The sequence below is a fragment of the Tinamus guttatus genome, unplaced genomic scaffold, assembly GCF_059628265.1.
Source record: "Tinamus guttatus ecotype Peru unplaced genomic scaffold, ASM5962826v1 Tinamus_guttatus_pri_ptg000320l, whole genome shotgun sequence".
NCBI lineage: Eukaryota > Metazoa > Chordata > Aves > Tinamiformes > Tinamidae > Tinamus > Tinamus guttatus.
In genome coordinates, this window is record NW_028288854.1 from 270,008 (window position 1) to 289,426 (window position 19,419).

General features: G+C 46.7%; 1 protein-coding gene across 6 annotated transcripts in view; it reads right to left on the reverse strand.

Moving 5' to 3' along the window:
• Positions 1 to 19,419, reverse strand: part of CELF4 (CUGBP Elav-like family member 4) — a 104,248-nt gene that overhangs the window by 37,993 nt on the left and 46,836 nt on the right. For 3 of the 6 annotated variants that reach the window (XR_015913614.1, XM_088529014.1, XM_088529012.1), the window contains exons 6-8: positions 14,653 to 14,718; positions 12,794 to 12,874; positions 6,482 to 6,625 (exon numbers count right to left, since the gene is read on the reverse strand). Coding sequence is in view for 5 of the 6 variants with exons in the window: in XM_088529014.1 (XP_088385140.1) it covers positions 6,482 to 6,625; positions 12,794 to 12,874; positions 14,653 to 14,718 (291 nt within the window). In the remaining variant the exon portion in view is untranslated. The remainder of the gene's footprint in view (positions 1 to 6,481; positions 6,626 to 12,793; positions 12,875 to 14,652; positions 14,719 to 19,419) is intronic. The other 3 variants (XM_088529017.1, XM_088529015.1, XM_088529016.1) reach the window with 3 other exon arrangements.

Here is a 19,419-nt window from a genome sequence, read left to right on the forward strand (position 1 = left end):
ATAGGGCAGAGGGAGCAGAATTAACAGAATCGAGGGACGAACAACAATGGAAACAGGGCCCTACTCGAGGTGGCAGTAGAACCCTTCCACGGCCCACCTCACCTCCACCTGTGACCACATCCAACAGGTATGAGGCCCTGAAACTTGGGGATCAGTTAGAGGAGGTCATGAACCAAGGCCCATCTAGGGAGCTAGCTACAGAGAGGCAGTCAGGTCCACGCTGCGAGGCTGCTCCCCCTATGGAGAAAAGGAGCACCCGGAAGAAGCGGCGGGTGATCGTCGTGGGTGACTCCATGCTACAGGGCATGGAGGCACCAATATGTAGACAAGACCCCTCATCCAGAGAGGTCTGCTGCTTGCCAGGGGCCCGAATAAAGGATGTTACAGAAAGGCTCTCAAGGCTTGTCCAGGAGTCTGACTATTACCGCCTGGTACTGTTTCACGTGGGCACAAATGATGCCATGGGGAAAATGAGGGATATCAAGTGTGACTTCAGAGCCCTAGGGATGGCCATCAAAGGTATGGGAGCCCAGGTAGTGTTCTCCTCTATCCTGTCAACGAGGGGAATTAATTCAAGGAGGAGAAGGCGGATATGGCAGATGAACAACTGGCTGCGCCACTGGGCTTGGCAACAGGGTTTTGGCTTCTATGACTATGAGACTCTGTTTTATGACCACCAGCTAGTGGGGAATGATGGGAACCATCTCAGCAAGAGGGGCACATGTCTCTTTGCCCAAAGGCTGGCCAACCTGGTTAGGAGGGCTTTAAACTAGACAAGAAGGGGGAAGGGGAGTGTCACACAGACACAGTGAACAGTACCACGTAGCCTAGGTCAGATGGCTTCCAGTGGGAGTATGCTAGTGAGGAAGTGAGGATAGGAAAAGATCACGGAGGGTCCTCTTTCACGCCTCCTGGGAAACCTGCAGGCTCGGTTACTTCCCTGAAATGCCTGAACACCAATGCGCAAAGCATGGGGAATAAGCAGGACGAACTGGAGCTCTGTGTGCGGTCCCAGCGCCATGATCTCAGTGGAATCACAAAGACGTGGTGGGATAGCTCACACGACTGGAGCACTGCCATGGAAGGCTATGTGCTCTTTAGGAAGGACAGGCTGGGAAGGCGAGGTGGTGGAGTTGCTCTTTATGTGAGAGAGCAACTGGAATGCATGGAGCTCAACCTGGGAGTGGATGATGAGCGAGTTGAGAGCTTGTGGGTAAGGATTAGAGGGCAGGCTAATGTGGGAGACACTGTGGTGGGTGTCTGCTACAGGCCACCTGACCAGGATGAGGAGGTTAATGAGGCCTTCTATAGGCAGCTGGATATTGATTCTCAGCCACAGGCCCTGGTTCTCATGGGGGACTTCAACTACCCCGACATCAACTGGAAGGACAACACAGCCAGGCACAAACAGTCCTGGAGGTTCCTGCAGTGCGTCGATGACAACTTTTTGACGTAGGTTGTGGAGGAACCGACGAGGAGAGGTGGGCTACTGGACCTCGTGCTATCAAATAGGGAGGGACTTGTAGGAGATGTGAAGGTGGGGGGTAGCCTCGGCTGCAGTGACCATGAGTTGGTGGAGTTCAGGATCCAATGAGGAGGTGGCAGGGCTGTAAGTAGCCTTGCAACGATGGACTTCAGGAGGGCCAACTTGAGCCTCTTCAGAGACCACCTCGGAAGAATCCCATGGGCTAGAGCTCTAGAAGGAAGGGGGGGCCAAGAGAGCTGGTTAGTTTTCAAGCAGCACTTCCTCCACGCCCAGCAACAGTGCATCCCTGTGTGTAAGAAGTCAGGCAGAGGAGGCAGGAGACCTGTGTGGATGAGCAAGGAGCTTGTGGCAATGCTCAAGCAGAAGGCGGCGGTATATAGAATGTGGAAAAAGGAACAGGCCCCCTGGGAGAAATACAGGAACGTAGTCAGGGAATGCAGAGATGCGACAAGGAAAGCTAAGGCGCGGTTGGAACGCAATCTGGCAAGGGATGTTTAAAATAACGAGAAAAACTTCTTCAAATATATCAACAGCAAAAGGAAGATCAGGGAAAATGTGGGTCCGCTAGTGAACGGGATGGGCACCCTGGTTACAAATAACACAGAAAAAGCAGAGTTGCTGAATGCCTTCTTTGCTTGAGTGTTTACCAAGGGCAGCCCTTTAGAGTCCAAAGCCCTAGGGACAAGAGAGGAAGCCTGGAGAGAGGAAGACTTGCCCTGGGTAGAGGAAGGTTGGGTCAGAGAGCCCCTAAGGAAACTCGATAACCACAAATCCATGGGCCCTGATGGGATGCACCCCAGAGTGCTGCGAGAGCTGGTGGATGTCATAGCTAAGCCGCTCTCCATCATCTTTGAAAGATCCTGGAGAGTGGGGGAGGTGCCAGAGGACTGGAAGAAGGCCAATGTCATGCCAGGCTTCAAAAAAGGCAAGAAGGAGGACTCAGGCAACTACAGGCCAGTGAGCCTCACCTCCATCCCCGGAAAAGTGATGGAACGGCTCATACTGGCTGTTGTCTCCGGGCACATGGAGGACAAGAAGGTGCTCAAGAACAGTCAGCATGGATTCACCAAGGGGAAATCTTGCTTGACTAACCTGACAGCCTTCTATGATGGAATGACCAGCTGGGTAGATGAGGGAAGAGCGGTGGATGTCGTCTATCTCGACTTCACCAAGGCTTTTGACACCGTCCCTCACAACATCCTCCTGGGCAAGCTCTGGCAGTGTGGGATACATGAGTGCACAGTGAGGTGGATTAGGAACTGGCTGGATGGCAGAGCTCAGAGGGTGGTGATCAGTGGTGCAGAATCTAGTTGGAGGCCTGTAGCTAGCGGGGTCCCCCAGGGGTCAGTCCTTGGTCCAGTCCTGTTCAATTTATTCATCAATGACCTGGATGAAGGCACAGAGTGCTCCCTCAGCAAGTTTGCTGATGATACCAAACTGGGAGGAGTAGCCGATACCCCAGAGGGCTGCGCTGCCATCCAGAGGGACCTGGACAGACTGGACAACTGGGTGGTGAAAAACCTCATGAAATTCAACAAGGCCAAGTGCAAGGTCCTGCACCTGGGGAGGATTAACCCCAGACACCAGTACAGGCTGGGGACCGACCTTCTGGAGGGCAGCTCTGCAGAGAAAGACCTGGGTGTCGTGGTGGATGACAAGTTGACCATGAGGCAGCAGTGTGCCCTTGTGGCCAAGAAGGCCAATGGGATCCTGGGGTGCATTAAGAGCATCTCCAGCAGGTCGAGGGAGGTGATCCTGCCCCTCTACTCGGCCCTGGTGAGGCCACATCTGGAGTATTGTGTCCAGTTCTGGGCTCCACAGTACAAGAGGGATGTGGAGCTGCTGGAGAGAGTCCAGCACAGGGCTACAAGGATGATCAGGGGCCTGGAACATCTGCCCTATGAGGAGAGGCTGAGGGAGCTGGGCCTGTTCAGCTTGGAGAAGAGAAGGCTGAGAGGGGATCTAATCAGTGTCTATAAGTACCTCAAGGGAGGGAGTGAGGAGGATGGTGCTGGCCTCTCTTTCCTGGTGGCCACCGACAGAACTAGAGGTAATGGCCACAAACTGAAGCACCAAAAGTTCCACAGGAACTTAAGGAAAAATTTCTTGACAGTGAGGGTGACAGAGCTCCGGAACAGGCTGCCCAGAGAGGTTGTGGAGTCTCCTTCTCTGGAGATCTTCAAAACCCGCTTGGATGCAGTCCTGTGCCACGTGCTCTAGGTGACCCTGCGTGTGCAGGGGGGTTGGACTAGATGACCTCTAGAGGTCCCTTCCAACCTTGAGCATTCTATGATTCTATGATAAGCCCTGGGGTCCTGTATCAGCCTGCCTTGTAAAAGGGAGTCACTGGCTTCAAGAGCATCTGATTAAATGTAATTTTTCCCGAGTGAAATAACAATCCCTGTGGTGGTCCTGGTATTTCCCTTGGCATGGAGAGCATGCCTCAAGTAAGGAGCAACAGGTTGACAGTGAAAGCAGTCTGTGTGAAGAGGTTGCAGATATTTTCTGGACAGTTAATGAAGGAATAGCAGCTAGAGAGAAAGGAGGATAGATGTGTGAAAGGCTTTGAAGGCGAAATCAATAATTTTGAACACACGAGGGCTGAAAAGGCATCTCCTGAGGAGAATCCCAAAGAGATGTCAGCGTGGTCAGTGCAGTGGAGGCTCAGCCCTTGATAGAGGTAGGATGTGGGTAACTGAGAGGGAGAAGTGAGGTCTGCACTTTGATGTATTTCAGTCGCCTCAGGAAAGGGGGAAAAAAAAAAGAGGCTTCTGAAATTGTAGGAGAAAATGCAGGATTTGGATCAAGCGTGGAGATGTGCAGCAAGATGAAAATCTTGGGCAAAGACAGGTCCTGATTTAAATGAGCGAGCAGATAGGGTTGTTTCTCTGACATTCTTACACACTCTAGCAAGCAGATCTGCAGTGGAAAATGAAAACGGTCAAAATACGTTATTACATTGTATACATGCATTTTCACCACACTGGTGTTTGCTGCAGTTGCCATTCCTCGCTGCTCCGTGTCAGTCCAGAGGCAGTCTCTGAATGGGACTGTGAAAGACTTCATGACCACAGAGTAGTTTCTGCAGAAGAGTAGTTTCTGCAGTAGTTTCTGACTCCAGAAAACCAGGAGAAAGGCTTATGAATAATCTCATTTTCTAATGCTCCCATGGCTGCCCCTACCCTGTCCTGCTTTTAGTGGCCAAAACAGATTCTGTATCTGTCTTTGTGCTTCAAGTGCAGTGGAGGTCCTTTTTTGAGATGCTATACCATTGATTCACTCACTTTGGGCCAGTTACAGGTGGTACAAAAGTGAGAGGAAAGCAGCAAACAAAGTATTTCCTGTTCCTGTGGAAAAAGCATGGTGACATTTTTCTACAGAATTTTTAAGTTTGTCTTAAACAGGACTTCTTGACAATTTCTCAGCAACCTGGGGCTAGACTATGTTACAGCAATTTACTTAGGATCTACTTAGGATCTGCTTATCTACTTAGGATCTAGAATGGGTCTAACTCCTAGTTTTGAACCTCCCAGCTGCTTCTGCACACTGAATTCTTTGGTCATTTATTCCTCTAGTACTTGAGGTTTCAGAAATCCAATGACGGGGGATATGGTGTCGCCCCATATTAGGGGACAGATCTCCTTCAAAGAGCAAAATTGCCTGTTCAGACACTCTGTGGCTGGGCGGGAAGAACTGTGCACAGAGAAGTGGCACAAAACTCTTGGAAGTTTCCCTCTGTCATTCACCAAAGCTGGCAAGGAATGAGCCCAGAGATATGGGAGGTGGGCTGTCCAGGAAGAGAAGGGGGAAGGCAGCATGGGAGGGAGGCATAGTGTGGGGACTGAGAGTGGCTTTAAAAACAAATGATAATCCAACAAGTCTTAAGATTGGAAGTTTGCCTGAGAGGCAGAGTCCATATCAGCTGCAAGTAACTGGAAAAAGAAAAGCAGTAATTTCTCCCATTGCACTCTTCATGGAGAGTGTGCAAAGAATGTGGGATGGCAGAGAACCAGAAATTGCACATCCCACTCCTAGGGACACGGATGGGTGTGATTCCTTGTTGCCCAGGTGGAATGGGGCCAAATGTGGCAGCATCCCTCCCCAGGTGGAATGCGGCCAAATGTGGCAGCATCCCTGCTCCATGGCACAGTGTGAGGGACACTTTACAGCAACACCCTCGCAAGTAGCAGGGTCCCACTGAGACACCACGCACTTATCACCACGTGCCTGTTGGCCAGCACTCTGTGGGTGCAGCTTGAGGGGCCCCAACCCAGTGGACTGGACTCTGCTCTGACTCCACGCTGGCGGAGTTGAGCCAGTGGCAAGGTCAGAGCTGTGTGAGCACACCACTGCTTTGAAGAGAGTAAACCCAGGCTCTCAACAGGTCTGTTAGCTGAGGGTTGGCTTGGGTTACTTGCATCTGCTGTGGTGCTGGCTCAGGTCTGGCAGGCTCAGAAAATAGGCTGCCTGAAATCCACTGAGTAGCCCTCTTCACAGAAGCCCACATTTTCCATGGGTATCATTCAGCCCCTGTTAATTTGTAACTCATGCATCTGCTGGAAAGCTGTCCTGCGTTTCTGTCTTATCTTTAGCCCCACAACCTGTTTTTCCCTTCCATTCTCCTTCTGCCACACACTCCCACTAATGACCCCATCAACAATTCACCTACCCTCTGGTCCCATCCATTTTCCTCCAAATATTTTAGTCTCCTCTGCACCCTCCCACCTCCCTTTCCAAGGGCTGGTATTTTCTGCCCTACCACCGATATCCACAGCACTCCGCTGCTGGTGAGATGCCAATCCTTCACCTCTAAGCAGCATGCACAATTCTGAGCATGAGACAATTAGGAGAGAAAGAGGGAAGGGGGAAAGTATTGACAGGAGTAAATTGAGAGAAATCATAAAGCTTAAGCAGAGAGAAAGCAGTTTGAAAGGTAAAGTATTCAGAGAAAGCCCTTTCCTGGATGAATCTAATTGTTTTGTTATCTTTACCCACCAAAGCATTTACTTTGGTTTGTCGCCCGATCCACAAACACTTTCGAGGAGATGACATTACCGAAAGGCAGGAACATCTGCATCAGCTCAGCATCCCCAAACTCCTGGGGCAGATGGTAGATAAACAGGTTACAGCCCTCTGGTCCTGTGAAGAGAGGAGGAAGACTCATGAATGGAGAGAAATAGGATATAAGTAAGCACATGGTGGAGATTTACTTTGGTGTCCCCTCTCTGACTGCTGGGGGATCTTCTCTAGAAATCAGTCTGAACCTTACAGAGAGTGTCAGTAAAACGGTTCCCTGATTCAGCTGCATATCTGCCAAAGTCTGGCTTTCTTCAGCTGGGAACATAAGCTGAGGGGATGTGTTTTCAGTGTCTTTTTTTGGCTAATTTGTGCACTGTTACTGTTTAGTCTTCTTTAGACATCTTTATGACCAACAACGCAGCATCTGTTATAACGACCCTCCCCTTATTTTGCTACATTGGCCTCCCAAACCAGAAGAAGAGAGAAAACAGAAGACCAGGAACTCAGAAGGTCACTCAGAGGCTATGCTGGGTGCTGCTATTCTCAGGACAGATATCAGGAAAAAAGTCTAGACATAGAAGAATGCAGCAGTACACACAGCCATGGAAAGATGATATGGAGTAATAAAAACAAAAGGAATGAAAGATGCTGTTCATAATTTTTCTTTGTTTCTCACAATCTCATTTAATCTTCAGAGTTTAATCCTTGCATGTATGCAAGGTCTGCATGCAGAAGATTTATTATCCTTCTTGTGTCTGTGTGAAGACTGCAATAACAAGTAGAAAGATACTCACCTGCTTATTTTATTTTGTAAAATTTCACATTCAGCCCCCAGCCCAACTGAGTCCTGAGACTCCCCTAGAGTGTTTTGCCATGTCCTCCCATACTAGATGGTTCTGCAAGAGATAGGACAGATTTTAAGGGTTTAAACCCAAAATATGGGACTTCAGGACAGGAAGTCTCTTTTTCCCTTAATGCTGTAACAAATATTATTACAGCCTTCAGAGGGTACTTGGAAAAAAAAATATCCAGAGAAGAATCTGTGGTTGAAAAAAAATACAATTTTGTTAAAGTTGAGACTCAGAAAATGTTCTGTTGAAATTGCATTTTGGAGCAGAAAAGTGAAAAAAGTGCCTCTGCTTGAAGGCACAGGAATAAAACTTTTCAAAATGACTTTTTTTTTTTTTTTAAGTATTAAAATGTAATTGTACTGTACATATAGCAAAAGTCAAAAGGAAAAAAAGGGATTTCCAGTTTCTGGCCACCTTTGCATTGACCTCGATGGGTAATTCTAGCTTTGGTTTGCTCTGGAGGGGCTGAAGTGAATTAGCCCACGTTCCTTGCCGCAAGGGAAGAGGACAGAGTGAAATGGGGTTTTCTCCTTCCCCAGGCCCATGCACCTGTGACCTGACTAAGCCAGACTTCTGCTTTTATGACTTTCTTTCTGGGGAAAGAAAGGTTCTTATTTTAAAAAAGAAGAAAAAAAATACTCTCGCTTTCTTCATCAGGGCATAATTATGGTGTCATAACAGAGCAAATTACAACATTGCCTTTCCTGTTACAGAGAGGATTTTTCCTAGATGCTCCCACCTTTTATTAGCCATTACTCATCCCCCCGGCTGGCAGGAGATGTACAGTGAAGTCAGGATCCTGACAGATGCCCATTTAAAGCTCATTAAAATTCCTTGGCCTCAGCATGATTGAAGTCACAGGCACTCCACATTTCCTTTTGGATTAATGGAAAATGAAGCCCTAATGAATATTTGCTAAGCACAATTTTCCCCACTAATTTGCTAAAAGGACTGTCACGAAGGAACAGCTGATCATTTGCATCTCATGCATTTCCTAGAGGTCATGAGGATGGTGATAGGGTTTCTTCCAAATGGGGGGACAGTGGTATGGTGGGATAATTAACTAATTAGGCACCCAGTCATCTGCTTAGCAAAATTACTTTTGAACCTCCATGGCCCATATTCAGACTCCCCTGTTTCATGCCAAGATTTTCCATCTCTCCCCGCAATGCCATCTATCTCTTTCCTATTCTCCTCAATCAACAAAGATCCCTTTCTCAGTCCTTGCTGCAGTTCAGTTCCACCCGATGTGGCATTATTGGCAAGATAAACTAGATACGTAATAGTCTGAAAGTGTTAAACAAAAACTGACCCCCTGAGGTGTCTGTTAGAGTAGAAGAAAATTCTGCCCAAGAGAAGACCATGGTCCAGAATAGCAGGGAAAAATTCATTTGTTCATCTGAACATACCCCAGAGGACTTCTGCTGTAGGATTCGAGATCCACATTTCAATAGAATGGGTAAAATTTGGCCTTGCTGCAATTAGTGGCAAAATTCCCACTGACATCACCAGAGCCAGCAGTTTGCTCTGCAAAACTGGCAAATTCTTTAAAAAACGCCAGCTGCATTTCCTGGGGTCTTGGATGTGTTGTACATGAGTAGGGATGCTGCCCGCATGTGCTGAGAAACACCTACTAAGGCATAAGGCAGATGAGGAGGCATGTAACTTCCTCTACACCAAGCTCAGAGGTTGGCTCAAGGAGAGAACAACCCTTAGCTAACCTTGAAGTCACCATTGCCTCACACTGCTGACCAAGACGGAGAGAGATCAGGAGGATGTAAAAGGGCAGAGACATTTGGAAAGCTCCATTCTGCTCCAAAACATGGAAGTGAAACCCATGCTGTGGCTTCCTGCACTGACTCAGCTATTCAAGGCCAAAAGCATTTTGTTGATAAGTAAAGAGGATTTTTGCTAATTTTGAGTGTTGCAAACTTCACCTGCTACTGAAAAACAACCTAGGCTAGTTTGATCTGTTTTCCTACCCTCACATATTAAAATACTGCCCTTAGGATTAAACAAGCAATTTATTGTTAAACCCATCCATCCATAAGATGGCTTTTACAGTTAGCCTTCTCAGTACAGAATTCACAAAATTAGGTTTCTCTGTCTCAACTATTCTACCTTATCTTTTTTTGCTCGAGTCAAGTAAAACTGGGCACTTCATGGAAAGCTGCACATTATATGGCCCACAACTTGGTGCATATGTATAGATTTCTGAGAAACTGAACTCATTAAATGTCCAGCTCAGAACGCTGTGAAAAGCAAGTTAGTTCTCAGTGCACCTGTGTAATGAGTTTTAAATCAGGATCATTGGAAAGGGAGGAAGAATCACAGCCAGAAAGACAAAATCTCACTGAAGACTTCAACTGTCGAGAGAAAAGTCCAGTTTTGGACTGGGTTAATGGATTATTGGAGACATTATACTTGGCAGTTCAGGGCTGAATATAATACCAGAATATAGTGCCACTGTCCAGAAGTCAACTAAAGATTTAGCGCTGACAACACTTTACGAAAAGAGAATCAGGGTTCATTTTTACCCTGGCACCTACCCTAACTGTTGGATTTATTGCCTAATAAAATAAATATTTCTGTTCATTAATACACTATAAACAGAGATACCATGATTCAAACAAAATGGGAAGAAAAGTTGTAAGAAACATGTTTTATGAATGGTTTTTACATTACATGCAAATCATGCTGGATAGTGGAAAAACCTGCTAATGAGGGCAGTGGAACACATGGTAGAGAGCTCCATAGTGGATCCATGTTGCTTTGGCCTGGTTGGACCTGAATTTACTCCCATTAAACCATCGCTATGCCAGTCCTCCACAGCCTCCCTGCTGGAGTGCTATAGCATGGGCACAGCACCAGACCCAGCCTGTCTGTGTGTCCAGTGTCAAAGTGAAGAAACTCCAAATACCTGAGCTGGGGTCATCTATTACTGCCTCCACAACACCATGAATCAGTGACATAAGAAGAGGCTGTGGCCAGAGCCCTTCCAACAATAATTAAAAACAGGCTGTCCCGTAAGGTGTGCAAAGTTAGCAGGCAGCCCTTGGGCCGGCTGCACAGTAAGTGGGGTGTATGCCTCCCTTCTGCAGCATATGCTGAAGGACTGTGAATTCTTTGCCCTTTCTTCTGCTTCTACTTGCTGCGAAGTCTCTGGCATGCCTGTGTGCAGGGCAGATAGGAGTCACAAGCCTGCCCCACTCCAGTTTAATGTCTAAGTGTATTTCTGAGTTTCAGAAGTAACGTCAGAATGAGTAATACCATACGAATTCAAAATTAGCCCTGAATTTTGCCTGTCTGACTTGGTCCAAATCAAAACTTCAACTTTGATCATTTTGGATCTGTTCCACCTTGTACAACCTGTCAGCTGCTGACAGCCTCAGCACTCATGTGGAAGCAGTGACTAATCTCTACAAGAACACGAAGCATGTCTGGGCTTGTTATCCAGCCAGGATGCAGGACCTGAGAGTCAGCACTGTTATTAACAATGCGATCATCAGTGTTATTGTTGTGGTAGGGCTGCTTCATTAACAAACCAATGTTTGTGCAGATCCTCACAAACATCTTTTCAGCGCTGAGTTTCCTCTTGCTGTGTTTTCCTGTTAAAGGTTAGACAGTCTTAAAGGTCTCGACCCTGTGCTAAGATGGAGTGCTCTGCCTTGGAGAACCTCCCCTCCGGAAAGCATCAGGAAAAGACACAGCAGTCAAGCACTGCAGGTGGGTGCAGAACACTTAGAAGGGCAACCTGTGCTGGACTGTGGTGCATCTTATACATCTGCTCCCCAACTATGCTCAATATCAGCTGCTTGCAGGGAAGAGCAAGGTGATATGAGACAACTTGTCCACTGGATGACACTCGCCCTCAACCCATGGAGCCAGAGCGTGCCTTATGCACAGAGGGGCCTTTGGGCAGTGGATATTTGAAGCATGCATAACATCCATTGCTTCTGGTTGCTCCTGGTCCAATGCTATGCTAAGCGATGGTCTGCTTGCCATTTTGTCCTGTGCTTAATCTAGCCCCAGTAAGTAATAAAAAGCAAAGTCCTTCAGCATGGGGGAAACATCTCTGTAATGATATGTTAGGTCTGTGCATCTGTTCTCACAGCAGGGACGTGTACTAGAGCTAATCAGGAGCTGGAAGTTGTGTTTCCCAGGAAATTCTGACATCAGAAAAAAATTAATTCCAACTTAGATCGAAATGCCAACACTCTAATTTTCTCACAAAATGAGATTTCTTCTCCAAAGTAGTTTTAGGCCATCAGAATGTTTTAGTTTGATAATGTAATCTTGATTCATTTAATTCTGACTGTTACATCATATTAAAATATTAAATATCATTTTATATATATATATAATAACACGTATAAGAGAATATCTCTGAATTAGTGATCTAATAGAGGATAAAATTTGAAATGTAATTATTTAAAATGAGGGTCTGCACACTAAGCTGAGTCACCTAACTTAAATGTGTTGCTTAGGCAAGCAGTCTCCTCCTAATCAAAAAAGAGGAACAGACTCCCCAGAGGACAGTTGGGAATACCTAGGTGGATTGCCCTCCAAGGAGCTCACCTCTCTCCACTGACAGCAAGAGGAACATAAGGGACTAGACTAGGGGCTCTTCATTCAGACAAGCCTTTGGGTGCGCAACATTAAATGGCATGGATACCACCCAAAACATTTGGTTTTGGGAAAGAAAAGCAAAGGGAAAACAAAAGAGAGAGAAGAAAAAGGGACAGATGTCAGCCCTAGGAAATAAGCTTTTACACCAAACAGTCACACAATGAATAGTGGGAGATTTGCCTCTCTCTACTTTCCATGCCTACGTGGCAGTCATCCTCTCCTGCGGATTAAACATGGCTCCTCCAATAGCCAGTGTAGAGAAGCAGGCAGTTCTACATCACTCATCCTATCCCAGCATAGATGTTGTGCTCTGCTTTCTCTCCAGATTATCAAAGGTCAGGCTGAAAGGACTAGATCATCTGATAATCTAAATAGCAGGTGTTTGAAATTGCTTTACTGGCTTCTAATGAAGGGTCACCAGTGCTTTGTTTTCTACTAAATCCCTTATTGCGATGCTGTTGAATTTTTGATCTGCATTATTGTTGACTGTCTCTAACATGGATCCCCACTGGATGTTACTACCTGTGTTGTTATCCAGCCTTTCCATGGCCCATGCACAATAGCATGCTCCCCTCCCTGGGGGCTGTGAAGAAGATAGCAGCAGCAGTTTCCCATGAGGATGTTCCTGCAGATTATTGTTAGTGCTGATGATGCCGTGACACACACAGAAACAGGGAAAAGACTTAGTAGACCAAGGATTCAAAGCAATAGAGCATTTGATGGCCTCTGTCTAGGCATATGAGAAAGGGAAGCGGTGAAGTGGGGATGACATGCCAGGGCCAGAAAGGAGAATGGCCCATTCACTCACCTTCTCTCTGTTGCTGTGGGATCATGGGAGGCAGCTGTGGGAACGCTTGGCTAATCTGGCCATAAGCAGCAGGATAAGCAGCTATAAGGGAAAGGGAGAGAAGAAAGAGGGACAGATTTCAGCACTGGGAAACAAGAAGCTTTCACACCAATCACACAAGCTGGAGGTGAACTGTTCCACCTGAATTTGGGCTCTCTAGAAGGAGTGGTCTCATATAGCCTGGGATGTAGTAGCATCATCAGAGTGGCGCTCCAGGTGGTGCCACTTTGCTGTGAGCACACACCATCCCTTCAGCTTAGTCAGCAGCAAGACGTGGGACTACCCACTGGTGCAATGGGGCACTCCACTGAGACCTCCCCAGCAGAGACCCATCCCCATCCCAGATGGTACCACAAACACATTCATTCATGAACTCAGCATGTTGAGGCCTGTGCTTGTATCTATTTGGAGAACACATGCATCGTTTCTATAAGTGATCTCCCTTGCACTCTGGTTATTTCAAATGTTCATAAAAATGGTTCACGTGTTTTCTGTCTCTTTCTTACTCTAACCTTCATATGCACATACACTACATGTGCAGATTCACATATACACTCTCAGGTGTGTATTTTCTTTCACATATATAGGTTTTTTTTGTGCAAGCACAGTGGGAACAGTGTGCAGCAATTAAACAATTTTCCCCACCTCAACTCCCTCACCAAGCAGACAAGCCACAGATGGTGGATGATGTGCCTCGCTGCTAAAAATACAGAGTACGGGTCACCTGTGAGCCCAGAGAGAGGGGGGGATAGGGGCATGTGTGTGCAGAGGGGTTAATTAACAGCTCAAAGGGTTGAGCTGCTTCCCATCTATCAAGCAATAAATGACAATAACTAAAACACCAGCAAATGAAGCCCTACATGGAGAATTAAATTAAGTTTCCAGATACAGTGCTGACATGAGATAATAGCCATTCCTCAGCAGGAGCCCATGATTGCTCCAGTTACTACAGGAAATAATGACTTTGGGGTGGCAGCTTCCTCACAGCATTTGCCATGGACACCTCATGAGGGGAGGCTGAACACAGCAGGGTCATGGTCTGCACCAGGTCACATTGGCTGGTGTCAGTCCATCAGCTGCAAAGGAGCTGCTTGGCACACAGGGTGATGTGAGGGCGAGTGGAGGCTGATCCTTTGGGATCAGGTAGAAAGCTGCTGGGAATGGAGAGTATATCTACATAGCAAGCCTTGGACTAACAAGCCGGGACACTAGCAGTGAGATAGGAGGGATAGCCCTGGAGCTGGTGGCTTCCCGGGAAGGTTGGGCAGCCTCCTTGGGGCTCCCTGCTGTGACAACTGGACCTCCAGCCTTGCCAAGGCTAGTGAACACTAACATATCTCACATGGCCAAACCACAGAGCGGAGGTCCCCTAAAATGTAGTTTGTACAGGCACACTCTGCCAGGCACAGCAGGAGAGGCTCTTCATAGTCTGGCTATCCACCTCCCTGCTCAGTGGAAGACCAAATAGACCTGCTAGAGCAAGTGCTCCACTGGATCAGTGGGGTTACTGGGCTGATCTTCCACTTGTTCGCTGTCCTAAGCAGACATCACCCTGTGCTACCAATGAAGCTGCACTGAGCTACAGGGTCAGTGGGAGCCTTTCCCTAGAGTTTCATGAGAAGTTATCCCCTTGGGGGAGAGAAGAACCTGGGCCTTTATGCTCATTTTCATCTTGAGCACAAATTTAACCTGGTACCCTGGTGTCCTGGCTTGCCCCCTATCAGCCAGAAGCTCCCTGCCCCCAGCCCCCTCATGTATGCTCGTATATTAAAGACTTTATAGAAATGAAAGGTTTATTGGGAGAAAGTGTTAATACTAACGACCTGCGTACTGCTGCACTCCAGCATAGGCTTGCTGCAAAGGGTCTGCTGCAGTGGGGCTCTGTGCTGTGGAGAGAGAAGAGAAAGAAGGAATTAAGGGATTGAAAATGCGATAGACACACTCACTTTCTCTTCCCTCCGTGGTGTGTGGTGTGGGACAGCTGAATCCAGAGACTGAAGGCCACAGAACAGGAGCAGCTCAATCGCCCTATGGATACGACTGCACAGAACCTCTCATGCCTGCCAAAGGGGCTCCGTGCCCCCAACTGTGATCTTGTGGCACTTTGCAGTAAAGGCACAAAAGTGCTAGCAAATATCCTATAGGGATGCTGTACGGGACAGAGCTGCAGGGTCCCCATAGGGCTGGGGTGAGTCCCAAGAGTTTTTCCTCATGAGAGCATCCTTACTTCCCCTGCAGTCAGGATGGCTTGCCTAGGCACACATGGGTTGTGCTACTCCATACTTAGGTGGGAGGTGAGCCTCAGTATGTGCATTCTGAAGTAAAGCCACTGCCAGTGCTGAGTGCTCTAGTGAAAGCCTACACTGTCAAGAACACCAGGAAACAGCTCACCCCTCACCAAAATCTTCAGGTCTGGAAGGAAGGAAGCACTTTGGCAAGAGAGAGAGCTCTTGGGAAAGAAACCTCTTCCTTCCTTTCTCTAAACTCTGCAGGTTGCCTAGGCATGAGGATATAAGCTGAATTTTTGTGGTTTGTGGAGATGGTTTTGTATGGTTTGTTGATTTTTTTTTCACCTGTGGTGTCTGGAAATGACATAAGGTAGAAAGATGGGGTGAGGGTCAAAAAATACCTGCCCTCGGGAAAAATAGACAAACCTTGTATCTAAACCCTAAGTCTGGGGTCAAATTTAAGTTACAGAGCTCACTTCTGATCATGCAGATTATTGGCACTGTGGTCACCAAACCACACTCATTGTAACCCAGGACTGACGCTGTGCTAGGTGCTGTGCAAACTCAGATCTAAGTGAAAGGTAAAGTCACATGAAACTTTCAGTTAGAGCACGAAGCAACAGGTACAGGGTGGCTGAAAGGAGAACAGAACAGAGCACTCACCCCTGCCAGCCTGACGTCCCTTCCAAGGACCGCAGCCTGCTGTGGGGCAGAGCAGAAGCTTGGAGGGAAGGGGAACGCCACTTGTGTGCTCCAGAGAGGATGCTGTGAGTCTCTGCACAAAGCACACAGTGCTTGCTGGCTTCAAAGTGCCCTTTCTCTCTTTACGAGTGTGCCTATCTCCTCCCTAAAATTGTTTATTTTTGTGAAACTTTGAAGTCTAGCTCAAATACAACCAAAGCCATTTTATTTCCCCTTTTCTCCCCTGTGGTTGACAGGGAGAGAGTGAAGGGGAGAGAGAGAAAGAGAAAAATGCGTAGGATAAGCTCTTTCTTTATCTGCAGCAATAAAATATTTAAAGTAAAGCTTGGCTGAACCTCCAGTCCAAATGTCACCTTGGCCCTAATATTTCACTTCTTGTTATGAGTTTAATTTGTATTTATTGGTGCTGCACAGTTCTACGTTTATGTAGTCCCTCTGGCTTCGTACTTTTTGGATGATCCCTTAGGGAACTGCCATTTTCCCCCTCCTTCTCACCTTCTTGCTTTCTACAAGAAGGGAGATGTGGCTGGAGACAAGGGCTTGGAGGATATATAGATGTAGGTCTTCTCGGAAGAAAATTTGGTGCCACTGACCTACCCAAGGAGAGACACTAACCGCATGCCAAGGTGCAGACGAGGCTGGCAATGGTGAGTTGAGAAATGGACAGTGTTTTAATACAGATGCAACTACCCATTTGAACCTTTATGTTAAAAAGTAGCAATGATCGTAATGGAAGCTTACAAGGTTTCCTAATACACTTATGTCTCAAAATACAAGAAAGAATGATGAGAAGACACAACTTAGAGGGGAGAAATCCTGCTATCCAGCTAAGTCTTGGTGAGGCCAGTTGATTATGGTGGTCAGTGGATCACAAGGACTTTGAGGGTGGAGTAGACACAGCAAGGAACAAGTGGAATCATGGGCTTAGGCTGGAAGGTGGTTGGCTGAACTCCTAGCTGACTTTCTAAGGAGAGGGCCCTCTGTAAGTGAAATGGGAAAGCATTCTATAAGAACTGCATTACTGCAAGAATTTTCTCCATTGAAAAAAGATGTGAGGAGAATCCTTTAAAGCCTATGGAGATCAGAGGAAGGCACAGCAGAACCACAAAGCAGTACTGTTAAAAGAGTAAATGCTGAAGGAAACTGAAAGAAATGCTTGCAAAATATAAAAATTGCTTCCATTTATTCCTGCTTCTTGAAGAAATCAGTAACTACACTCCATTTTTATAATCTCTGCTCACAAATAGCTTCATGTAAAAACAGATTGCTCATGCAGAGTGCTCATGAAGGAAAAAAAGTGCACTTACAGGTAACTGAGTGATAGGTCATTCCCTGCCCCCATTGGGAGAATGTATCCTAATAACTTGGACCCTCCAAAATGACCAAGACCAATAAGGTGGAAGATAGCTCCTGAGGAAAGTGGCAGGACATATGGCAAAGGGGGCCCATCTTTGAAAGATAATCATAGTAGTGCAGTCTAAATAGGATAATCTAATGTATCTGAACCATCTGTCCCTCCTCACCGGTACCCCTGTGTTTATGGAGCTTCTTCCACCAGGTTTCCATGCTGACACTGCTCAATCTGTTGGCAGAAAGGCAGTGTAGAAACTGAGGCTGGAGTCTAGGCATGATCATTCCTCTCTCACACACTAAGAATTAGCAGTGACTGCCTCTTCTTTGATGCAGGACAAGTCATTGAGCAATCCCTTGCTGACTGTGCTTCTTTTGCTTTCTTTCTTGCCTTAGCTGTGAATGCATGGAAATTCTCCACTTTCCTAGCTCTAGCTCAGTCTATGTCCTGACCAGAAGGTGCTATGACAACAGAAATCTTCAAATGAGGATCACAGTAGGTAGCTCCTTTCATCACTAGGTCTCAAGAGGCAGATAAACTACCAGCTCCCAGTGATTATGCTAGCTCATCCCCCTGGGGTGCTCTTGGAGAATACGGGTAGTCAGAGAGCACTTCTTCCCCTGGCAGAGTTTATGCCAATTTGCTGAAATGCGTCATTGGGCTGGTTCCATTTTAATGATATTCCTTTGAAAAGTGGGAAAGCTGTCCCTCTGGGTGAGTTTCTGACAGAAACCTGCTTTTCTCTGTTATGCTGCCCATGTGACAAGCTCCTTTGCAAGCTCGTGCCAGCAGCCCGTGTTTCAGTGAATTCAGTGAAAATTTGGGGCTTCAGAGGTTCCCCACCAACAGCCCAGTGCTGGAGTTGCCAAGATGATTGCCTGTGGGACTTGTGGTCGGCTTCTCGAGCCTAAAAGTGCAGGCCTTTCCTGAAGGAAGCCAAATGCTTATTCTGATTTTGGTTTGGATAATTCCTCTGAATTAAACACATTTCCCCCGCACTCAGCTTTGGGTTTAGACATTTATAAATGGATTAAAGCCCAGTGTGACTGACTCCTTCTTCAGAATCAGCATTAGCAGCTCCAGGAACTCCGGGTGATTTAGATGGTGTCCTGGGACACATGTTGTGACAGCACTAAAAACTGAACCAGACCTCCTGACTCAGTGGAGAGCTGTTCAACTTACCCCAGCTGTGTATATCTTGCCTGTCCTTTGAGCCTTTTTCTGCTCATCATAACCAAGCCAATCAACTCAGGAAGTTTACTCTGAGAACCCTTTTTAAGATTAATTATTAAAACTGGACAAATGCTTTATTTAAACATTTGAAGCCTTTTTTTCCTCCCACACAAAGCTTTTAAAGTTCTTTATTTTCCTGGACCTTTAGTACTTGTCAGCAAGGGTATTATCTAACTGGGTGTCCTTCTCTTGGGAGACTGTTTTGTATCCCAGATCACACAAAGGATTTTTTCCCTACTCACAACATATGCAAGTCAGTGGGAATATTCTCCCATGTTTCAGTCATGTTTGAATCCAGCCTGGGAATCACTTAGTCAAAGGTAAAGAAGATGCAAGTTTTTTGTGGTTGGTCTCATACACAGAACTGTGTCAAGCATCCCTGGACACTCTTGAAAAAGAGAAAGGGGAGAGCATCTCTGGGCTGTAGCACCAGGCCACACATGCAGGCAGCAACCCCCTGCTTGCGGTCTGTGTTTTATTCATAGTCTCACACTCTACCTTGGCTGTTTGGGAAAGGTAGTCACAGTGAGTCATTACCTGCAGGGATTTAACCTGGGAGCTCTTAAAAACAAAAGTGATGACCTTTGCTCAGTGAAACACTCAGTTTCCTTAGCTCCAAGTGTGTGTTTATGCAGGAAATAAAAATGTGATTTCAGTATGAGTGGATGTGTCTATGCTGGGCAACACAGACTATGAAGAGACATAGACTCCAGGGCCGGCTGGGCACCCCAGCATGATGGCACAGCAGCTTGGGCATCCATACGCATGTCTTCGTGGTGCTGCTCGTGGTGCCAGATGAATTAAATCTAGTGAAAAGTATAACTGCCTGTGCTTCCAGCTGTAGTGTGGATGAAGCCAATGACTGGTATAGATCCAGAAATCTCAAGACGGAGATTACACATCTGAGGAAGTTGTGGTCATGCTGTGCTCAGTAAAGTGACAACCTGCTTACATACTAATGACCTTTGTGAAGTTCAGCAAGAGCTCAGATTTAGGAGGGGCTCGTGATCCAGAGTCAACCTTCTCCAGGGATTGCTTGTGACTGTATGCTGGAGCAATACACTTCCTAAAAT